Source organism: Uloborus diversus, chromosome 8 (genome assembly GCF_026930045.1).
Source record: "Uloborus diversus isolate 005 chromosome 8, Udiv.v.3.1, whole genome shotgun sequence".
In the NCBI taxonomy this organism is placed as follows: Eukaryota; Metazoa; Arthropoda; class Arachnida; order Araneae; family Uloboridae; genus Uloborus; species Uloborus diversus.
The window spans coordinates 97,698,091-97,720,854 of record NC_072738.1 but is presented as its reverse complement, the minus strand read 5'-3'; the positions used below and the strand labels follow the sequence as shown (position 1 = coordinate 97,720,854).

The 22,764-nt window shown below is 33.1% G+C and overlaps 1 protein-coding gene across 1 annotated transcript in view; it reads right to left on the bottom strand.

Annotated features, from left to right (window-relative positions):
• The window catches only part of LOC129228503 (dopamine D2-like receptor), a 105,614-nt gene extending 84,997 nt beyond the window's left edge, over positions 1–20,617 (bottom strand). Inside the window, exon 1 of the mRNA XM_054863182.1 lies at positions 20,240–20,617. Within this exon, the coding sequence (XP_054719157.1) occupies positions 20,240–20,617 (378 nt within the window). The remainder of the gene's footprint in view (positions 1–20,239) is intronic.
• Positions 20,618–22,764: the final 2,147 nt, after the last annotated feature.

The window sequence follows — 22,764 nt, the reverse complement described above, 5'->3', positions numbered from 1 at the left end:
TGTGCCCATTTTAACACTTTTTCCTCCAAGAAAAAAATATTGTCATAAGAAAAAATACTGTGCCATAAGAGGGGTTTGTTCGCAACGGATCAATACTGTATGAATATTGTTTCGAAGCTTGAAAATCGATGTTGGTAAACGGGGGCGTAGGACAGTTTACTTCTAGGTAGAACTTTTTGTTTAATATGTTGCCCTGCATTGTGGTTGAAACATACTGTAATGTGTTAGTCGGAAAATAATTGTTTTTTTTTATTATTATTATTAATCTATCTAACAACAGCTAGAAGAATCTACTTTTTTTTTGTTCCCTATTATAAGTTAAATATATATTATATTTATTATATTTCTTTGGAAAGAATTTCTCCTTAATGTGTTTGCAATTCAATTAACTAGCAGTATGGGACATACGGTCTCACAGAACGCTCAAAAGTTCATTCCACCACCCCCATTTCATATTTCGTCAAATCGGTTAGTTTTCCCCAACAATCTTTTTTTTTTTTTAATGTGAATCTAAAAATCCTTTTTGCTTATCAGTATCTTTTGGCAAGTGCATGTGGCTTAAATATCGCTGAAACCTCACCTTCTCTTCAGGGTTACAATTTTCGGCAGTACTACACATGGCTCTCACGTTAGAACTGTGAAGATGGATTTATTTGCCCAACCTGTATTATGCGTATGAGATACCAACTATTCTAGATGAGGTGGAGAGTTGTTTGAAATGTTTGCAAAATTTACGCACTATATGTTCTAGCTACAATAAGATCTAAATTATTCCCGAATATACGACGTGATATACTACTGGTTAAGTTGCTGCCAAAATTTTCCTGTAATATGATATGATCCATTTTCTAGTATTAAAAATTTGGTATAAAAATTGCTAAAATAAAATCATTAATAAATAATAGATTTGTTTTATCACGATTAGTCAATTATTTACCGCAATATATAATTTTTCTACAAAAAAAACACCAATTTGCACAATAACTGACACTGCATCTTTACTACTTGAAAGAATGTTTCCAAGTGCTCTCTGTATTCTTATATTAGTAAACTAGTGGCACCCGCACGGCTTTGTCTATAGTAGAAAATTGAAAGGTTTTTTGGTTCGCTTGGATATTTACAAATAATGTGTGATAAATTTATCGCCAATTGGCTTGCCTATGTTACGGTTTAATACTTAAGGCTCTAGTAAAATTGCCTCAAAAAAGGTATAACTCAAAAATCAAAAATATTGCTTTTCCATGCAAACGCCCCTTAGAAGTTCAAAGAACATCTAAGGCAGAGTTCTTTGAAGAAAAATGACTGATTCCGACTTTTGGAATTTGTAGTGGATGTCCAGATCAAAGGTTTTTATTTCGCTTTCTCTGTGAAGCATACAGGCTTCCTGGTATTTTCTATCTGATAGACAAAATTAGCCTATTTATCCTTCCCAGGCGCTTTCGATTTTTGGTATTTTTTATTTGTTCAAAGAACATCTAAGGAAAATAAGGGGATCCCCTGTTTTGTCATACTTTTCACCTCCCCTGTTACTGGTAAAAAGTTATTAAAACAGAAGAGCAAAAACATTTCTCGTTAATGAGCTCCTCATGGCCGTCTTTTCGAACTCTTACCGGAGAGGGGAGGGATAGGGTAGACATCTATACCTTAAAAAAATTCAAAAACAATGCCAATTTACAGGTAACTGCATTAACTTCGCAAATCCAGGGAGGCAGCGAGGAATTGACGCTCCCCCTCCCCCAATATATCCTCATAAACGGGCAGGGAACTAACAATAAGCTTACGTAATTAGACGCTGAATTTTATTGCTGCAATTTACTGAAAAACATTAGGGCTGCGGAATCGGAGGGAAAATAGCAGACACCGGCTCTTACTCCAACTGCACAGGCACTGGCAGACTTCTTTGAGGAAAAATAACTAATTCCAAATTTGGGAATTTGTAGTGGATGTCCAGATCAAAGGTTATCATTTTGTTTCCTCTGTGAAAAGTACATGCTTCCCGGTGTTTTCTGTCTGATAAACAAACTGAGCCTATTTATCCATCCCATGCGCATTTTTTTTTTTTTTATAAATTATAGTTAAAAAAATCATAATTTCTGCAATCTATTCTTGATTACTCAGTCGTGTAAAGATATTTTGCATAGAAACTGGATATGATAAATGACCAACTTTTTTGCATAAGGACATCAATAATCTATAAAAAGCGCATTTCTTAAAGAGAGAAAAAAAGTGATGTACAACGTATTGTGCTTTAACAAACGTTAGAAAAAAAATGGAGAAGCATTTTTTTTTTGTTATCATTTTAATGAACCAAATAAAAAAAGATTATTTTTTGTTAATGTATAAAGCAGCACGAAATCAAATTGCCAGGTACAGTATCATGTATCACTATTTTTAGACAAATTTTATGCATTTCCATCTTGTGTAAGGCAAAGTCGAGAAAAGGCGTTTCACTCTTCAAACCATCTAACGAAATTTGACATTGTTTAACTCTTCGTTTTGTGCTATTTTATTCCGTCTACGCTACTTACCAGTTCCCTTAATGTTATAATTCTAAAATGTAAACCCAATTCAAAATATCAAAATTCAAATGTCAAAGTATTTTTTATCTTATAAAAATGTAGTAAAAAGGTAAAACTAAAAGCGTGAAAATATTTGACTTTTTTTATCATCAAAGACTTTGAAACAGCATTATTTATTCAGTGAAACGTTCAAAACTTATTTTTTGAGTCATATTTTTTGTGATTTTTACCTTTAGTTTTCTTTGTATGCCAATGGAAATTTAAATACTTTTAATTTAAGTACGTTTAAAGAAATGTAGTTCACCCCTAAAAGACTAAGTCTTTGTATAAACGGCAAAAATTTTAAAGAAAATAGTCAAGTTAACTGTCTGAAAACTATTTAAAAGGAAAGTAAATAAATTTTGTTGTTATTTCAAAATGCTTAAAAACTAGTTTTAATTCCATTTCCGTTTTTCGTTTAGCACCGAAAGATGGATTGTATAAAAATCGATTTAAAGATGAGCCTTTGATGAAAAAAAAAACCCTCAGAATTTTACCAATCGCAACTCCTGAGCTCAAATACGCTACCTTGCGGTGAATAATAATACTAAGAAAAAGGTAAAACATTCCATTTCATTCCACGTGTATTCTTTGGGTAAATTACAGGTTTCGGACAGTTTGTGGTGTAATGTAATTTCAGAAGAATATAAAAGAAAGCTTCCCACAAACACAACTAAAAATTACTGTCAGTCACTAAACGTCAAGTTACGACATTTGTTTGTTTTACCTTTTTCCTCCGCCATAAGACAGTGGCTGCAGCGCTCCCTATAGTTTATTGGAATTACGAATTGAGAAAATATTAAAGTTATATTTCATTTGCATCTAATATCGTCTGAAAATTCCTTTAAAAAGGGTTTTAAATTTGACTTATCTACAATACAACGTTAGGAAGTTTTAAAACATGAAATAATGTTGCAATTCATCAACTCTAAAGTATAAAAAAATGAACAAAAAAAAAAAAAAAAAAAAAACTCTCACGAAATCTCTAATTGATGATTTCCAACAGAGCACATATTAGAAGCATTATTTTATTAGAAAATAGCTTCGTTCGTTTCTGCTGTTTTGTTCAACTTCTTCACTGTTTCAATGAAACTGTAACTGCAACAAAATACTTTGACATATGACCTTGACAATGCTTTCCTTCTTTTACAGTACTCGGTTAAAAAGATCGCAGACTGAGTCGGAATACTTTTGCAAAACTCCTGGAAGAGAACCAAGCTCAGCCCTTTCTCTATTGTTTTAAAAATGGGTAAGTATTGTTAATGTCATGACTCAACTCATCCAGGAAACACTAAAATATCCTGAAGTGGTTAAGAGTCGAGTTTGGGGGAAATCTCTGAATACTGCTTAATGTTACTTTGAATATCGTATTGTCGCCATAGCAACAAAAGAGACACAACTCAGAATTTTTTAAAAAAACCATGGACTTGAAATCTAAATGTAATGATCTTTCTTACCCCAAAATTCGCACAACGTTAGTTAAAAAGTTGGTGATTTAGACAACAAAAACTAATCAGAAAACATCACATCATAATTTTATTGTGCATCCTCCTATAATATAATAGCGAATGGTCGAAGAACGCTATTGACGTCATCAATAATGAAACTCGCACCACGGCTTGATAATATGTTTTGCCAATCATGCTATACGTTTGTCGCTAATCGACATTAACAGCCATTGTTTAGGATACATTTTGTGTTGATTGCATTTAAAATATCTCCTGGTGGTTATATGTTGTTAACCATTTTCATTTGCTTTGAACCAAGGTTCACAAATTTAACTATTATAGTCAATCTTTGAAGAAACCGAAATTACTTAAAGATTTGACGTAAATAAACAATAGTATAAAGAAAATTTACAAATTGCAAATTGGTTTGATAAGGATCATAGAACATTCAATAAAATTTCTGTTGCAAGGATGAAAGGGGAGGGATGTGGTTTTAATAAAAGTAGTCTAATGTTGAAACAGTCGAAGATTGTACGTCAATATTGAATGCAATACTATTACCTTACTCATGTTTGTATTTTCTTGCTATTAACGGGATAAACACTGATCAAAACTTACACGAAACCTTACTGTTGTGGATTTTATAAGTAAACAACATTTAAAAATTATAATTAAACGGTAACATCAAATTAAGTAGCACCATCAATGGACCCCTGGGGCCTCGTAGGTCGCAGTTTAAGAAACGATGTACAGCATCATTTATTATATATACGGCTTTCTCGCCAAACATGCTTCAATGCTCATCGCTAGACGGCATTGACGGCCATCGCTTAGGATACGTTTTGTGCTGATTGCATTTAAAATAGCTCCTGGTGGTTATATGTTGATAACCGTTTTCATTTGCTTTGAACCAAGGTTCACAAATTTAACGATTAAATTCAATCTTTGAAGAAACTTCATCTAGGGCAGTTTTTTACGGGCTTTTCATTTAGACTAAATTCATCACTATACAAAAATTAGTTCGTGCAGAAAAGAGCAATTTTATGACTCAAAATATGAAATTAGACCCCTTTGGGTGTTTTTAAAATTCCAAAAAAAAGCTTATATAAATTCCTGAGCAACAATTTACCTTTGTGCCAAATTTGGAAGAAATCCGACTAAAACTGTGGATTTGTATGAGGAACATACATACATACCCAGTCACCCACAAACATACATCCAATTTTATATATATAGAAGAAAGATAGTAAAAAATAGTAGATAATTTATTTATTACAGGAGAAAAAAAATATTTACAATAATCGCAAACACTACTTTTTCTTTACGCTCCTGCACATTATAAGTGTAGGCCACATTTGGCCCGTACCTCTTTCCGAGTGTCTTCATAGAACTCTCCATCACAAAAGATGCAAGTTGCATCACTTGAAAAAAATTTTTGTTCTTAAAAAAAAAAGTGGTGGCATAATTAAAAGCATCCTTCACATGGGTGCCCATATTTACACCAACTACACAAAAGAAGGATGGGCACTATTACATGTAACCAAAAAGTGTACATGACCTGCGTCGGCTTCAAGGTGTGCTTCAAAGAGTAGCTTGAGATCTCCGCTTTCCTAATATCACTGTGAAATTACTTTTAATTATACATTCGAACATGAAAAGAGAACGATTTAACACATCTCTTAGAATGCAGCCAAAAAAAAAAAAAAAAAAAACACACACACAAATTTGAACAATAACGGACACTGCATCCATACTACTTGAAAGAATGTTTGCAACTGCTCTCTGTATTCTTATATAAGTAAACTAGGGGCACCCGCACGGCTTTGCCCGTAGTAGAAAATTAATAGGTCTTTTGGTTTGCCTGTATATTTACAAATAAGGTATGATGAATTTCTCGCCAATTGGCTTGCCCATGTTACGGTTCCACATTGTGATAACTTTGAAATTTACTAACCCATCTTATGATAATTTTGCTCGGGAAAATGTTCTTAAAATTGGAATAGAAAAAGAACAAAATCGAATTTTCGAAAACTCGCTTGGAGGTGCACATTCCCATGCTACAAACTAATTCTGTGCCAAATTTCATGAAAATCGGCCGAACGGTCTAGGCACCATGCGCGTCACAGAGATCCGTACATTGAGACTTTCAGCTTTATGATTAGTAAAGATGGCACTATATACAGTCCTCGCCGACAGTCTTCAACACCTCCCCTAACCACTAGAGAAGTGTGCCCAAATATTTACACCTGTGCCCATTTTAACACTTTTTCCTCCAAGAAAAAAATATTGTCATAAGAAAAAATACTGTGCCATAAGAGGGGTTTGTTCGCAACGGATCAATACTGTATGAATATTGTTTCGAAGCTTGAAAATCGATGTTGGTAAACGGGGGCGTAGGACAGTTTACTTCTAGGTAGAACTTTTTGTTTAATATGTTGCCCTGCATTGTGGTTGAAACATACTGTAATGTGTTAGTCGGAAAATAATTGTTTTTTTTTATTATTATTATTAATCTATCTAACAACAGCTAGAAGAATCTACTTTTTTTTTGTTCCCTATTATAAGTTAAATATATATTATATTTATTATATTTCTTTGGAAAGAATTTCTCCTTAATGTGTTTGCAATTCAATTAACTAGCAGTATGGGACATACGGTCTCACAGAACGCTCAAAAGTTCATTCCACCACCCCCATTTCATATTTCGTCAAATCGGTTAGTTTTCCCCAACAATCTTTTTTTTTTTTTAATGTGAATCTAAAAATCCTTTTTGCTTATCAGTATCTTTTGGCAAGTGCATGTGGCTTAAATATCGCTGAAACCTCACCTTCTCTTCAGGGTTACAATTTTCGGCAGTACTACACATGGCTCTCACGTTAGAACTGTGAAGATGGATTTATTTGCCCAACCTGTATTATGCGTATGAGATACCAACTATTCTAGATGAGGTGGAGAGTTGTTTGAAATGTTTGCAAAATTTACGCACTATATGTTCTAGCTACAATAAGATCTAAATTATTCCCGAATATACGACGTGATATACTACTGGTTAAGTTGCTGCCAAAATTTTCCTGTAATATGATATGATCCATTTTCTAGTATTAAAAATTTGGTATAAAAATTGCTAAAATAAAATCATTAATAAATAATAGATTTGTTTTATCACGATTAGTCAATTATTTACCGCAATATATAATTTTTCTACAAAAAAAACACCAATTTGCACAATAACTGACACTGCATCTTTACTACTTGAAAGAATGTTTCCAAGTGCTCTCTGTATTCTTATATTAGTAAACTAGTGGCACCCGCACGGCTTTGTCTATAGTAGAAAATTGAAAGGTTTTTTGGTTCGCTTGGATATTTACAAATAATGTGTGATAAATTTATCGCCAATTGGCTTGCCTATGTTACGGTTTAATACTTAAGGCTCTAGTAAAATTGCCTCAAAAAAGGTATAACTCAAAAATCAAAAATATTGCTTTTCCATGCAAACGCCCCTTAGAAGTTCAAAGAACATCTAAGGCAGAGTTCTTTGAAGAAAAATGACTGATTCCGACTTTTGGAATTTGTAGTGGATGTCCAGATCAAAGGTTTTTATTTCGCTTTCTCTGTGAAGCATACAGGCTTCCTGGTATTTTCTATCTGATAGACAAAATTAGCCTATTTATCCTTCCCAGGCGCTTTCGATTTTTGGTATTTTTTATTTGTTCAAAGAACATCTAAGGAAAATAAGGGGATCCCCTGTTTTGTCATACTTTTCACCTCCCCTGTTACTGGTAAAAAGTTATTAAAACAGAAGAGCAAAAACATTTCTCGTTAATGAGCTCCTCATGGCCGTCTTTTCGAACTCTTACCGGAGAGGGGAGGGATAGGGTAGACATCTATACCTTAAAAAAATTCAAAAACAATGCCAATTTACAGGTAACTGCATTAACTTCGCAAATCCAGGGAGGCAGCGAGGAATTGACGCTCCCCCTCCCCCAATATATCCTCATAAACGGGCAGGGAACTAACAATAAGCTTACGTAATTAGACGCTGAATTTTATTGCTGCAATTTACTGAAAAACATTAGGGCTGCGGAATCGGAGGGAAAATAGCAGACACCGGCTCTTACTCCAACTGCACAGGCACTGGCAGACTTCTTTGAGGAAAAATAACTAATTCCAAATTTGGGAATTTGTAGTGGATGTCCAGATCAAAGGTTATCATTTTGTTTCCTCTGTGAAAAGTACATGCTTCCCGGTGTTTTCTGTCTGATAAACAAACTGAGCCTATTTATCCATCCCATGCGCATTTTTTTTTTTTTTTATAAATTATAGTTAAAAAAATCATAATTTCTGCAATCTATTCTTGATTACTCAGTCGTGTAAAGATATTTTGCATAGAAACTGGATATGATAAATGACCAACTTTTTTGCATAAGGACATCAATAATCTATAAAAAGCGCATTTCTTAAAGAGAGAAAAAAAGTGATGTACAACGTATTGTGCTTTAACAAACGTTAGAAAAAAAAATGGAGAAGCATTTTTTTTTTGTTATCATTTTAATGAACCAAATAAAAAAAGATTATTTTTTGTTAATGTATAAAGCAGCACGAAATCAAATTGCCAGGTACAGTATCATGTATCACTATTTTTAGACAAATTTTATGCATTTCCATCTTGTGTAAGGCAAAGTCGAGAAAAGGCGTTTCACTCTTCAAACCATCTAACGAAATTTGACATTGTTTAACTCTTCGTTTTGTGCTATTTTATTCCGTCTACGCTACTTACCAGTTCCCTTAATGTTATAATTCTAAAATGTAAACCCAATTCAAAATATCAAAATTCAAATGTCAAAGTATTTTTTATCTTATAAAAATGTAGTAAAAAGGTAAAACTAAAAGCGTGAAAATATTTGACTTTTTTTATCATCAAAGACTTTGAAACAGCATTATTTATTCAGTGAAACGTTCAAAACTTATTTTTTGAGTCATATTTTTTGTGATTTTTACCTTTAGTTTTCTTTGTATGCCAATGGAAATTTAAATACTTTTAATTTAAGTACGTTTAAAGAAATGTAGTTCACCCCTAAAAGACTAAGTCTTTGTATAAACGGCAAAAATTTTAAAGAAAATAGTCAAGTTAACTGTCTGAAAACTATTTAAAAGGAAAGTAAATAAATTTTGTTGTTATTTCAAAATGCTTAAAAACTAGTTTTAATTCCATTTCCGTTTTTCGTTTAGCACCGAAAGATGGATTGTATAAAAATCGATTTAAAGATGAGCCTTTGATGAAAAAAAAAACCCTCAGAATTTTACCAATCGCAACTCCTGAGCTCAAATACGCTACCTTGCGGTGAATAATAATACTAAGAAAAAGGTAAAACATTCCATTTCATTCCACGTGTATTCTTTGGGTAAATTACAGGTTTCGGACAGTTTGTGGTGTAATGTAATTTCAGAAGAATATAAAAGAAAGCTTCCCACAAACACAACTAAAAATTACTGTCAGTCACTAAACGTCAAGTTACGACATTTGTTTGTTTTACCTTTTTCCTCCGCCATAAGACAGTGGCTGCAGCGCTCCCTATAGTTTATTGGAATTACGAATTGAGAAAATATTAAAGTTATATTTCATTTGCATCTAATATCGTCTGAAAATTCCTTTAAAAAGGGTTTTAAATTTGACTTATCTACAATACAACGTTAGGAAGTTTTAAAACATGAAATAATGTTGCAATTCATCAACTCTAAAGTATAAAAAAATGAACAAAAAAAAAAAAAAAAAAAACTCTCACGAAATCTCTAATTGATGATTTCCAACAGAGCACATATTAGAAGCATTATTTTATTAGAAAATAGCTTCGTTCGTTTCTGCTGTTTTGTTCAACTTCTTCACTGTTTCAATGAAACTGTAACTGCAACAAAATACTTTGACATATGACCTTGACAATGCTTTCCTTCTTTTACAGTACTCGGTTAAAAAGATCGCAGACTGAGTCGGAATACTTTTGCAAAACTCCTGGAAGAGAACCAAGCTCAGCCCTTTCTCTATTGTTTTAAAAATGGGTAAGTATTGTTAATGTCATGACTCAACTCATCCAGGAAACACTAAAATATCCTGAAGTGGTTAAGATTCGAGTTTGGGGGAAATCTCTGAATACTGCTTAATGTTACTTTGAATATCGTATTGTCGCCATAGCAACAAAAGAGACACAACTCAGAATTTTTTAAAAAAACCATGGACTTGAAATCTAAATGTAATGATCTTTCTTACCCCAAAATTCGCACAACGTTAGTTAAAAAGTTGGTGATTTAGACAACAAAAACTAATCAGAAAACATCACATCATAATTTTATTGTGCATCCTCCTATAATATAATAGCGAATGGTCGAAGAACGCTATTGACGTCATCAATAATGAAACTCGCACCACGGCTTGATAATATGTTTTGGAATTTTTTAACATGCAGGAAAATGCTTTATTTTGAACAGGCTGAACTGAATCCGTTAACTTAACTGTTTTACTGGTAAAACTGCTATTTTAGGAGAATGAAGAAACGAAAAAAGGTCAACCATTAACGCAATAACTGGAGTTTAGGGTTAATCCACTGCAATTAGTGTTGAAATTTCAACTATCAAAATATCACCAAACAGGCAAATGCTTCATTCAAATTTAGAAACAATTTTCACCCGTCATACCTTAACGGGCGATTTTCTAGTAAATTGTAATATTTGTGAAACTAAATAACTTAATACTATTGCTTTAAACCTGGATCTTCTCCAAAGCTGTTCTTTTTTTTTTTTTTTGTGTGTGTGTGTGTGTCACTGTCGTTTTGTCAGGGTGTGAAATCATACCCTCAACTTTAATTTAAGCTTGTTAAAAAGCGAATATCGAATTTTGTTTTGGATAAAAGGGATAAATGAAGAGATTTTTTATTTTCAAGTTTTGCTTTTTTTGTACGAAATACAAATACATTAATATGATACACGAAATAAAAACGATTAAGACCGTTGGGAGAGGTGAAGCAAGGAATTAGAAAAACAAAATACTGTTTGAACAAGCAAAGGCACAATATCTATAGCAAATTTAATCTTCTAAAGTCACTTCTTTTCTCAATTAAGTTTCGGATTCCCCCCCCCCCCCCCCCCGTCACTCACCCCACCTTCATACTTTTAATTTGCGGCAACAAAAAACTGCAGTTTTAAATTGCTATAATGATAATTGTTTTTTTTTCCTTCTCTACTTCCTTCTTTTTCCTTATCGTTTTTATATGGGTATTAATATAATTTATTTGCTGGTTACAATTGAGCAATTACAGAATCAGGGCATTTTCCTATGGGTATTAATTATATAAATTTTACATTTTTAAGTTGTTAATTTACATTAAAGTATTTTCTGCTCTCATGGTAAGAGGAGATTATTTTATTAAACACTTATAAAATGAAAACGAAATGTTCATCACAAAGAATTACGTTTGACTTCTCAGTCGAAAAAAATATTTAAGGACTTCCTAAACTAGAAATGATTTCACTCTTTTTTCTCTTTCAGATAATTGAACGGGTGAGAATGATAATAGCAGAAGTCAAAATTTTACACCTTAAGTTGAAGATGGGCTACGGTTCCTCTTTAGTTTCTTGTTGTGGTTGTTGCTATTCCTCATCCATTGTAGTCTATGGCTCCAGTGACTCTGAGCATATCGAGCACATAGGGTAGGTTCACATATAGATCCTCTTTAGATAATTCAAGACAGTCGAGGATATGATCCGGTGCAGCCTTATAACCATAGGATAGTTTTTAGTTGTGGGCACCCATTGGAAAACTGAGGGTATCCAGATGAAGCATATGAAATCTGACAACCGAAACTGCAGTTCAGATGAGAATGACTGCGGGGTTAGTTTCAAGGCCACTGATTGGGCAAACAGTTGCAATTTTCTGCAACCATCCATAACAGTCCTTGCATGCATTTGACTCCCTTTCGGAAAACATATTTTCAATTTTAGAATGATAAAAGGGGGTACTGAGTTTAACTAAATACATTGCAGTAAACTACATAGGTAAAAAGGTCGAATTCTGCTCACTTAACTTCACAAAACGGTATCACCTCAAATATAACCTCGATCTGTCAACATGTCAATAAGTTACGTTCTTACTAAACTTATAAAAATTAAAAACTTTCATTCCGCAGAATTACCCTACCCGACTGTGCAATTTCGCTCACTTCATCTGCTTGCTTAGGACAACTACGAAGAAAAACTTTTATTGCAAATATCAGCTAATAAATGACAGACTCCGTAGTCTTTTTGTACATAGAAACCGAAATTTAACATAACTACAAAGCAGTTATTCCAACTTTCAAATTTTATCCTTAATTATTAGGTTAGTTCTTATTGAATTACATTATTCGCTTCGTTAGAAAAGTCCAAAATAGTTCACATCTATTGGTTGAGTCTGTAGCTTGTATGCGGCAGCAGAAACATCTAAATTACTCCATTTACTAAGTATTCGAAGGTTTTCACAGAAAAGTGGCAGCCATAAGTTTCCAATTTCAGTAAAGTAAGATCTGCTTTCTTTAACTTCGTATTTTTGACAAAGCAATGAAGATAATCATAAAACAAATCTCATTTATGCCTCCAATCATAGAACAGCTATTGATTGCTTCTACTGAACCTGCGCGTTGAAACTGAAGAAACATTATCAAACTCGGAGATAGAAACATAGAATTAAAGATGTTTTTTTAATTGCATTTATTAATTCATTAAAAAAAACATTAAAATATTAGCTATAATAAAATTTAAATTTGTTGCAAATTGTAACCATGCAATATCATACGCAAGAACACATTTTTCTATGCTCCAAGCGGCTTAAATTGCGTTTGATTTCAGTACGTTTGCTATTATAACGCAAACGTATTCACACAACACCAATGTCTAATGGCAACCAGAGTCTCTCTAGCTCATCGAGAGATACTAGGCCAAACCTCGACCTCTTTTTTGATCCCTCGCCCCCTGCAATTTTAACCTTTGGATAACACAGTTTTACACTATAAAAAAATTCCGAAACGTTACTGGGTATTTCCGTGCTACGTTTCGGGATTTTAATGGTTTTTATCGACTTCCTGGAAAAATCCAGTATTATTGTCAAAAAGTTTCCTGAATTGTTTCAAGTTGCACGAATGCAGACTTTTCACGGTTGTGAAAAATATTTTTAGCTCCCAGTTTAAAAATTAACTGAGCGTATTTATTAAGTGTATCGGCTTCATTGAAATTACGGCCCGTCCATGCTGACTAAGCTCCCAAAGGGAACGGATAAGTATGGACTACGCTGCTTTGCAAGCTAAGCTCCCAAAGGGAACGGATAAGTATGGAATACGCTGCTTTGCAAGAATTGCTGGCGAGTAAAATTCTCGTTACTTACCAGCAATTCTGGCTTAGCTTTGGCCATGTTTGCAATAATGCTCTTGGAACTTCCTTGATATATCAGGAAGATGCCATGCTGTTATATTATACCTTTTTAAGTTTGCACTATTTTTCCCGAGACACGACTGGCTTTTAAAGGCAAGATTTCTGAATTTTTCATGAGGCTTCCAGGATAATATCAGAAAGGTTACTGAATTTTAGCGGAAAACTTTCCGGGATTTTGCAAGATATGTTACTGGCAGAAATTGGGCACATCAGCTGCCCATTATTTTCCAGGAACGTTTCTGAATCGTTTTTACAGTGTAACCATTTGGAGAAACTAAATCCAGGGGCTCTAGCCCACAGTCTGGCTTACCTGTTCAGTATTCAGGGCCTGACGGAAACAAAACAAATTGACGCTAAAATGGTTGCAAATACTTTGGATTTTAACAAGCAGATAGTAAATGAATGATTGGCGAAAATATTATCACACCCAGACAAAACAAACCATCAAATAATCAAAAATGCCATCTTCTTGTTCGCAGTAAGCTCTTCTGCAAATGGCAGTAGCCTTACACACTACTCTGTATATTATGTGAACATGAGAACACAAGACTGCAAAATTACCCTCAAGCGCAGAATTCGCCCATTTTTTCCTATACTATTGTAGCCATTCACTGTAAAAACGATTCAGAAACGTTCCTAGAAAATAATGGGCAGCTGATGTGCCCAATTTCTGCCAGTAACATTCCTTGCAAAAACCAGGAAGGTCTTCTGCTTAGTATTGAATAACCTTCTTGAAATTAACCCGGAAGCTTCATGAAAAATTCAGAAATCGTCCCGTTTGAAGTTAGTTGTGTCTCTGGAACTTTAGAGTAAAATTAAGTAGGCATAATATAATACCTTGATACCTTCCTGATTTACTAAGAAAGTTCCATAAGCAACATTGCAAACATGGCCAAAGCTAAGCCAGAATCGCAAGTAAGTTACGAGAGTATTTATTACTCGCCTGTGATTTTGGCAAAGTTACGTAGTCCATACTTATTCGCTCCCTTGGGGAGCTTAATCAGCAAGGACGGCTGTGAACGAACTGAAGCCGATAATACGCTCAGTTAATATTTAAACTCGGAGTTAAAATATTTTTCACAACAGTCAGAAGTCTGCATTCGTGCAACTTGTAGCCATTTAGGAAACTTTTTGACAGTGATACTTGTTTTTTAAAGGAAGTGGATAAAAACCATTAAAACTCTGAAACGATACTCAGTAACGTTTCTGAATTTTTTACAGTGTTTAAAGTTACTTTTAAAGAAGTTACAAGTAACTTTACACAAAAGCTGATGAATAATTTAAAAAGTACACTGATAAAAAAAATCCTGAAATGTTACGGTAAGAGTTACTGGCATCCAGGTTACCAATAATTGTTACCGTAAAATTTGATTTTACTGTAAAAATTCCGGTAGGATAACTAGTTACAAAAAGCAAAATGCGAGCACCAGGTTCAATCTTGAGACTTTCAGCGGCGGTGGTTAACACCTTGCGAGATCGGACACATCAAGTGAGGAGAAATATGATGTTATCTGCTTCACAGTTTAAGTCACGTGGTGTATAAATTGGTGCTGCAATCGTTTATTTTTTTTTTTGGTACAAATTACTGAAAAACTTTTCTGTACTGTAAACACTCCATTTTACAGTAATATTTGCCATGAAATTTTCCTGAATTAGAAGCAGATTACCTATATTTAAATATGAATTCTTCTCTTGAAACTAAAATGTACACTGTCTTGATTTTTTTGCAGATGTTACTACTAAAACTTCAGTCACTCAATGCTATGTCAGGATAACTTGTACCACTCTAATTCTAACCACTATAGTAGTAGTTCTTATAAATGGTTCCTACGAAGAGTTTAAATCGAGTACAACTATAAAATACATTTCTGTTTAGACATGAGACGATTGTTTTTTTTTTTTTTTTAATTAATATTTCCTTAAAACGTGTTGTCGTTTAAAAAAGGTTTCTGAGTGAATATTAAATAAGAAATATTCTGTTTTTTACAAATACATTTCCGTTTTACATAAAAGTTGATGCACAATTTAAAAAGTATTTCTTTTTAAATACAAACCCTTCTCTTGAAACTAAAATAAACGCTCTCCAGATTGTTTTTGCAGATCTTTTTACAATACTTTCAATGACTTGAAACTATGTTGAGATAACTTATGCCACTCTAATTCCAACCTCGACAATAATAGCTCTTATAAATGGATCCTACGGAGGGTTTAATTCGAATACCTTTATGAAATAGATTTTTGTTTAGACATGAGACGATTGTTTTTAAAATTAATATTTCTTAAAAAGTGCTGTTATTTAAAAATGGTTTATGAGTGAATATCAAATATGAAATATTCCGTTTTACAAATACATTTACGTTTTACATAATAGTTGATTCATAATTTAAAAAGTACTTATAACTAAATACCGATTCGTCTTTTGAAACTAAGATGCACGCAGTTCTTTTTTTTTTTTTTCTGTAGATGTTTCTACAAAACCTTCGATGACTCGATACTATGTTAGGATAACTTTTGTCACTCTTTTTCTAACTACCACAATAATAGTTGTTATAAATGGATCCTACGAAGAGTTTAAATAATATACTACTCTAAGAACCACTTTTTCAGATGTGATAAGAATGTTTTTTTAATTAATATTTCTTTAAAAAGTGATGTTTGAAAAAGGCTCCTGGGCGAAGGTTAAGTAAGAAATATTTTGTTTTGCAAATACATTTCCTTTTTATATAAAAAATGAGGCATATTTCAGAAAGTACCTATATTTACATACAAATACAGTAAAACCCCTCTGAACGGACACCCCTCTCATGCGGACAATTTTCAATTCATCGATTCCATGGCAAATAACATTATTTAACCCCTGTCGTACGGACACACCTCTATTGTGTACAAAAAAATTTGTCCCGTTAGTGTCCGCATTTGAGAGGTTTTACTGTACTTCTCTTGAAACTAAAAACTACGCAGTCTTTTTTGAAAAGCCTTCAAGGACCCAAAATTGATAGAATAATTTACACCTCTTGGTTTATGATCACGACTATAATAGTTCTTATATATGGGTCCTACGAAGAGTTTAAATTGAACACAACTATAAAATACATTTCTGTTTAGACATGAGACGAATGTTTTTTTTTTTTTAATTAATATTTCTTTAAAAAGTGTAGTCCTTTAAATGTACCGTCGTCGTTAGTTCTTATATATGGGTCTTACGAAAAGTTCAAACCGAATACAACTATAAAATACATTTCTGATTTTTTTAAATCAATATTCTCTTAAAAAGTGTTGTCGTTTAGAAAAGATTTCTGAGCGCATATTAAAAAGGAAATATTTTATTTTACAAACGTACCATCCCGTTAAATTTAGTTATGAAGACAGCTCAGTTTTCCATTATCTTTTAAAAGCTTCGCTATTTTTAAGCGCTCTTAGCGTTTCCGTTCTTACTTCATTTAACCTAATACTTTTCACGAAACCTCTCGAGATGAATGAAAAGTGCATAAAAACATTTGAACGCATAATTCAAATGTTTCTTTTGTTTTCCGTTCGTTGTTAAAAATGACGAAACTGAGATAGAATAAATAGCGTCAAAAACTCTCCAGCGAATAATAAAACAAGCTTATTCGTATTTCTCGAGTAATACTTAATAAGTGAAACTGCTTAAAAAAGGTTTTTAATTAATGATGCGTTTAGCAGACGAAAGTTTCCATTTTTATTTCGTTGAAGTATTTTTATTCTGATTTAAATCTTAGTTTGCTTAAATGTTTCATATTTTTTCTTGCTATGGCAAGTAATTCTAAGATAAAGTTTTGAAATAAAATGATAAATGTAAACTGTAACTGATTTTTAAATTTCTAAAAACGCTAACTTTTTATTCGAAGTTAAACTCGATTTTTTTTCTTCCGTAAACGACTAAAGAAATTGAATGCTATAAAGCATGGATTTGAAAACGCTTAACTTGCTTCTTTATTCTATAGTTATCAAGAAATGATTACATTAAAATTGAATTTATTTTAAGATTAAAATGAAAATGGCAACTGTTTGTTGGAAAAGAGCAACAATTCGAATCGTATAGCTCAACTGCGTAATGACAGGATGCTAACATTTCGGAATTGAAAATTTAAAAAACAAGCTAAGAATTTCTGCAAACTTACCATGCTTCTACGAATTCCAATCGCCTCATCATCACATAGCCACTATATAAAAAGAGCTGACTCATCCGACATTTTGGTTCCGAAATTTGTCAGGGGGGGGGGTGAGCAGCACGTGGCCAGACATCTCAGTTGCTGTCTCATTCCTTATTAATAAGGCCACTATATAAGGGGAGCTAACTCATTCGACGTTATGGTTCCGCAATTGCAGGAGCACAAAATTAGGTTTTATAAAAAAAGCCTCATTGCATAAAACTGGTGCTAGATATGTTGCATGATTGATGTTTGATTATGTTCTACTGTAAATGAAGAAGATTTCATTAATACAAATGAAAAAACAAAAGAGATTTGAAAAATGAGGCTCATTACAGTAAACATTTCCCGAAACATTTTTGTTGATTTTGTGAACTAAGTTATCTTTCTAAATTTACCTTAAGTGACAGTTTACTCAACTTATCGTCCATTGGTTTACGACATAGTAACCAGCGAATATTATGAACTATTTATGAATCCTAGAAACAAGGTTTGATCCAAAGCTGCCTTGGATCCAAAATGTCGGATAAGTTGGCATTTTCAAGGGGTTCTACATTAGCATTCTCCCGTAGCACACGTAATGTTGAAACGCTTCAAAAAGTATTGTAAAATTGGTTGCTATGTCGTCGACAATCACGTTTAAATGTTTATGAATCGAAGTGTGCCTGATACCTTTGTAAACTATGGTTGCATGTTGTTTGCAGAATTTGAATCACTCTTTCAAACTTGTGAATACTAAGAAAAAAAAATATGAACTCGGTTGATTTGCAGTCAGAGCTGAAAATCATGTACAAATTTAAATTCCTCATTAAAAGGAGTTTGAATGAAATATCATGTAATGAAAATAAATTCCAACAAATAAAGAAGACATGTAGCATGTATTTCAGGTAAGTGTGTGTGTGTGTGTGTGTGTGTGTAAATGCTTTTTTTTTTTTTTTAAAGGAGTAAAATATTTACGCTGATCAAAGCAAGACATTCGAGAGACTATTGACAGTATATAATTTTAATAAATTTATTGACTTAAGTGACAATAATCCGATTACTTATAAATTGTCTAGTTTCATTTTTTCAAATAGTAATGTTGCACTATTTTTGCAGACAGCCACCACCCCCGCACCACCGTGTAATTTCAAGCTTTCGTATTAATACAGTACTGGTTAAAAAAAAAATGCATCACCCTCGCATTTTTACAACAATGGGATTATAAGTGAAGTTTTGGTCGACCGATTAACGATGAGTGTATGTGAAATTCTTCAAAACTTATGAAATAAACATTTAACAACAGGAATACGATAGTTGTTTACGTAGATCGGGGCTGTTTTCGGGCCTAGGCAAACTACTGACCCCGTGCTCATTTTTCCATTTCTGAACCTGCGTGTGAGTTTAGAGAAAACAAATTACTTAACTCCATGTCAATTTAAGTTTAATGACAGGATAAAGGTTTTTAAATTGTTACTGACCAGTTTTGCCCTATTGCACGGAGCAGAATCATTCTGGAAAATGACGTTTGGAACTGAAGTAAAGTGATCCCGGATAGTAGGAAGCAATTTCTCCTCCAAAATGCCAATATACACCTGAGCGTTTACTGTTCCTTGCACAAAGTGAATCCCACCAACTCCTTGATTAGAAATACATCCCCAATCATCTGGGATACGGGATGCTTGACTGTGTGTTGAATGCTGTCGGGATGATATTCCTCTCCTTTGTGGCGCAGGTGATGCATTTTTTTTACCACCACTGTAGATAGGAGGTGGGTGAGAAAAGTATTTTTCTAGTATTCTCTAGTTTTAAGGGGAAAATAAAGTAGCCGCAAGTTTTATGTAAGATATTTTTATTTAAATACTTTACTAATTAGCAAAATATCACTGTCTTCAGTAAAACACTAATGAATCAATCAAATTTTTATTGAATAGATCCTTTTTAAATTTTCAAGTAAATACTGATTATAAAAGTTACCGACCAATATAGATGCGTTTAGTTAAAAATCAGCTCAGAAAATCTTCTGTCATGTTTCTACTTCCAAATTCGGTAAAAATTGGCTTGATAAATTAAGACTTTCTATGGATTAACGGGTTTAATCCATAACACAGGTTTAATCAAAATAAAATATAATAATTTAAAAAAAAACAGAAAAAAAAAGCTTTTTGAATTTTCAAAATTAATTTGAATTCTGAAATTTTGAATTCAAATTATGTTTTTCGCAATCACGAGTTGCGACAGGACCCTACTCATTGGTTACTACCCCACTCGCTTGTTTCTAGAAACGGTTCCTGTCCCTCCTCTTGGGCGGTTATGCGTGTATAGTTGTGTATGTGAAGGCCTGGTGTATGTGTAGGCTTGTGTGTGTGCACGTTGGCATGTGTGTATGTAAGTGAAGGCGCGTGTGTGTATGTGTGTGAGTGTGTATGAGCGTACGTGTGTCTAGGACATGGACACCACCGACCAGGAGCAGCGGCTACCGGGAAGAGTTGCGCCTGCAGAGGGCGGTGGGGTTGAAAAAGGAATCGGACATCAAGGACGGTCAAATGAAAACAATTAGCAATCGTGATTGCTCAAAAAATATATTCAGATATAAATATCTAGTAAATATTGTGATTGCAAAAGTACTTACCAAGACATAAACTGCAAACGGCATGGCCACAGCTGCTACAAGTAAGTCAGCAAACGCCAAGCTCACTATGAAATAATTGGTGGCAGACTGCAAACTGCGTTCCTTATAAACGCTGAGGATCACCAGAATATTTCCTACTACTGCAACTAGAGGTAAGGGAATCATCACTAAGGCCCAATAAATCTTCGCTGCTGCTACATCTGGAAACGTATCATTCTGAAGCAGATCAAAAGTTAGGTTCGTTGAGCAGTTCGTGCCGTTGCATGACATAAATTCATTGGTACTTTTCCAGGAACATTCGCTGCTGTTACTGAAGTTGCAGCCTACTGTGGATTTATTCAGCAATGTCTCGTACGCATCATACGTTTCGTTATCCATTTTTCACGGCGCATAAAACTGAATCATATATCACGTATACATTTTCACTTTTATAAGTATAACTCTTAAAAAATATTGCACATTTTGAAAGTCATTTGTTAAACAATGCATCTTTCTTTTGGCAAGTGAATTGTTTCATGCTTCCAGATCTTAAGCCATTATCACTGCAATGGATTTTGATTTTGATTTTATTCGTATTCTTATGTATGTTCCTTGGGCACAGCTAAATTTTGGCTATAAACTAAGTAGACTTTTTCTCCTTTTTCTACTGGCAAACGCAAAAACACTTTCTTAAAAATAAAAGCTTTTGTCATTTTTACACTAATTTCCAGATCGATTCAAAGTTACACCATTTATCGCGTTTAAAATTGAGAAGATTGTTGTGAACATGTCTCACAATAGATGATCATTTTTTACAACATTTTTTAAACTTTATATTTTATTCTGATTACTTTATAACTTAAATAATATTTTTTATAATATTTATTTAAGTAATTTCTTCATCGTATAATAACCTTCTGCACACTTTCAAGAAAAAATAAATCACAATATTTTGACGTTTGGAAGTCAACTAAAATGTATCGTAAAACATATTTTATTATACCTCTTTAATTTTTCAAATATCACGTTCAAATCATTGTTTATATACATCACTATTCGAACTTTTCAGTTTGTAAATTTTAAAGATTTGTATCAAATCTTTATAATTGCTCCTTGTGAAGTGATTTTATTACATCATACTTCTTTTAAGGTCCATTCATTTTTTAGGTCCAGTATTACTCATGAAAAAAATTAAACAAAATAAAAAGGTTCTATTAATGAGAACGTTCATAAAATTTTTAAAATAAGAAATTCTTCTTTATTTCAAAAGTTTATCAAATGTACCTAAAGAATCAGAAGTTATATTCAAAAGAAACATATTTAATTTGACTTCAAAGGTTCCCAGTTACATATTCAAAGATATCTTTAAATGACTTTTTTATTTAAGTATTTTTAGGAGAAAAATGTGTCTTCATTTTGTTCCAAGTCCTCATTGATAATCCTCCTTTTTTTTCTATTTTCTTTTCCGAGACTATCATCTGAAAAAAGTGAAAGAAAAAGTAAGTACAGATTTCACCTAAAGAAAGAATATACATTTTATCGTATTAAGTCATCATTAAAGAAGAAAAAAAAAAACTTTACGACTGACACCTTGGTCATATAACGAAAAGAGTGAACTAGAAATATCAAACTAGCATGGATTTATTGAACACATCTGTGGTGAAATTCATGGTGATAGGATTTCCTATCCAATGTCACTTGTAAACATTTAAAAAATTTCATTTATAAGCAATATGCATTTTTAGCTTTTTTTTTTTAAAGAATAGTCTATATAGTTACTACCTTTTTAATTATTTACCAAGTCACTGCCCGATAAACGCTAGAAGTTTAGATACGTTTTTATATTTGTTTCACTATAGTTACCTGCTACATAATTCCTATACAAAACTCAATCACGTCGAACATGGCCTCATTAAATTTCGCTTACTCTTATAGGCCGTGACAATCGCTGAAACTCACGGCAACTAAGAGGGCGCTACAGGGAACCCCTGTTTTTTATTACGCTGTCACTGATTGGTGGATAAAGGGTTCCGTGCAGTGCCTCGTGCGGTCAAAATGGGCGACGTCCAATCAAAAATACAAACTTTGAAACATTCACATTGATTGGTGGATGCATCTCAGATCACAGCTGCATCGCTTTAACACAGAAAAGTCATAAATTGCCAAGGCCCGAGAGCGTCAACACCACCTAGTTCGGCCATTCATCGAACCATTACAAAACAATTTATTGCAAAGTTACTAATATTCGTACAAACTAAGGACAGTGTAATGCGGTTCTTTAATCAATATTTTACACTGCAAAAATAATTCCGAAACGTTACTGAGTATTTCCATGTAACGTTTCGGGATTTCAGTGGTTTTTATCCACTTCCTGGAAATATCAAGTATCATTGTTAAACTTTTCCTGAATTGCTACGAGCAGATACCTCTCTTATAAAAAATAATTTTAGTTTCTAGTTCAAAGATTAACTGAGTGTATTTATAAGGCTTATCGGCATCAGTTCAACTACGGTTCGTTAAAGCCAGTCGTAACTCTGGAATCTTAG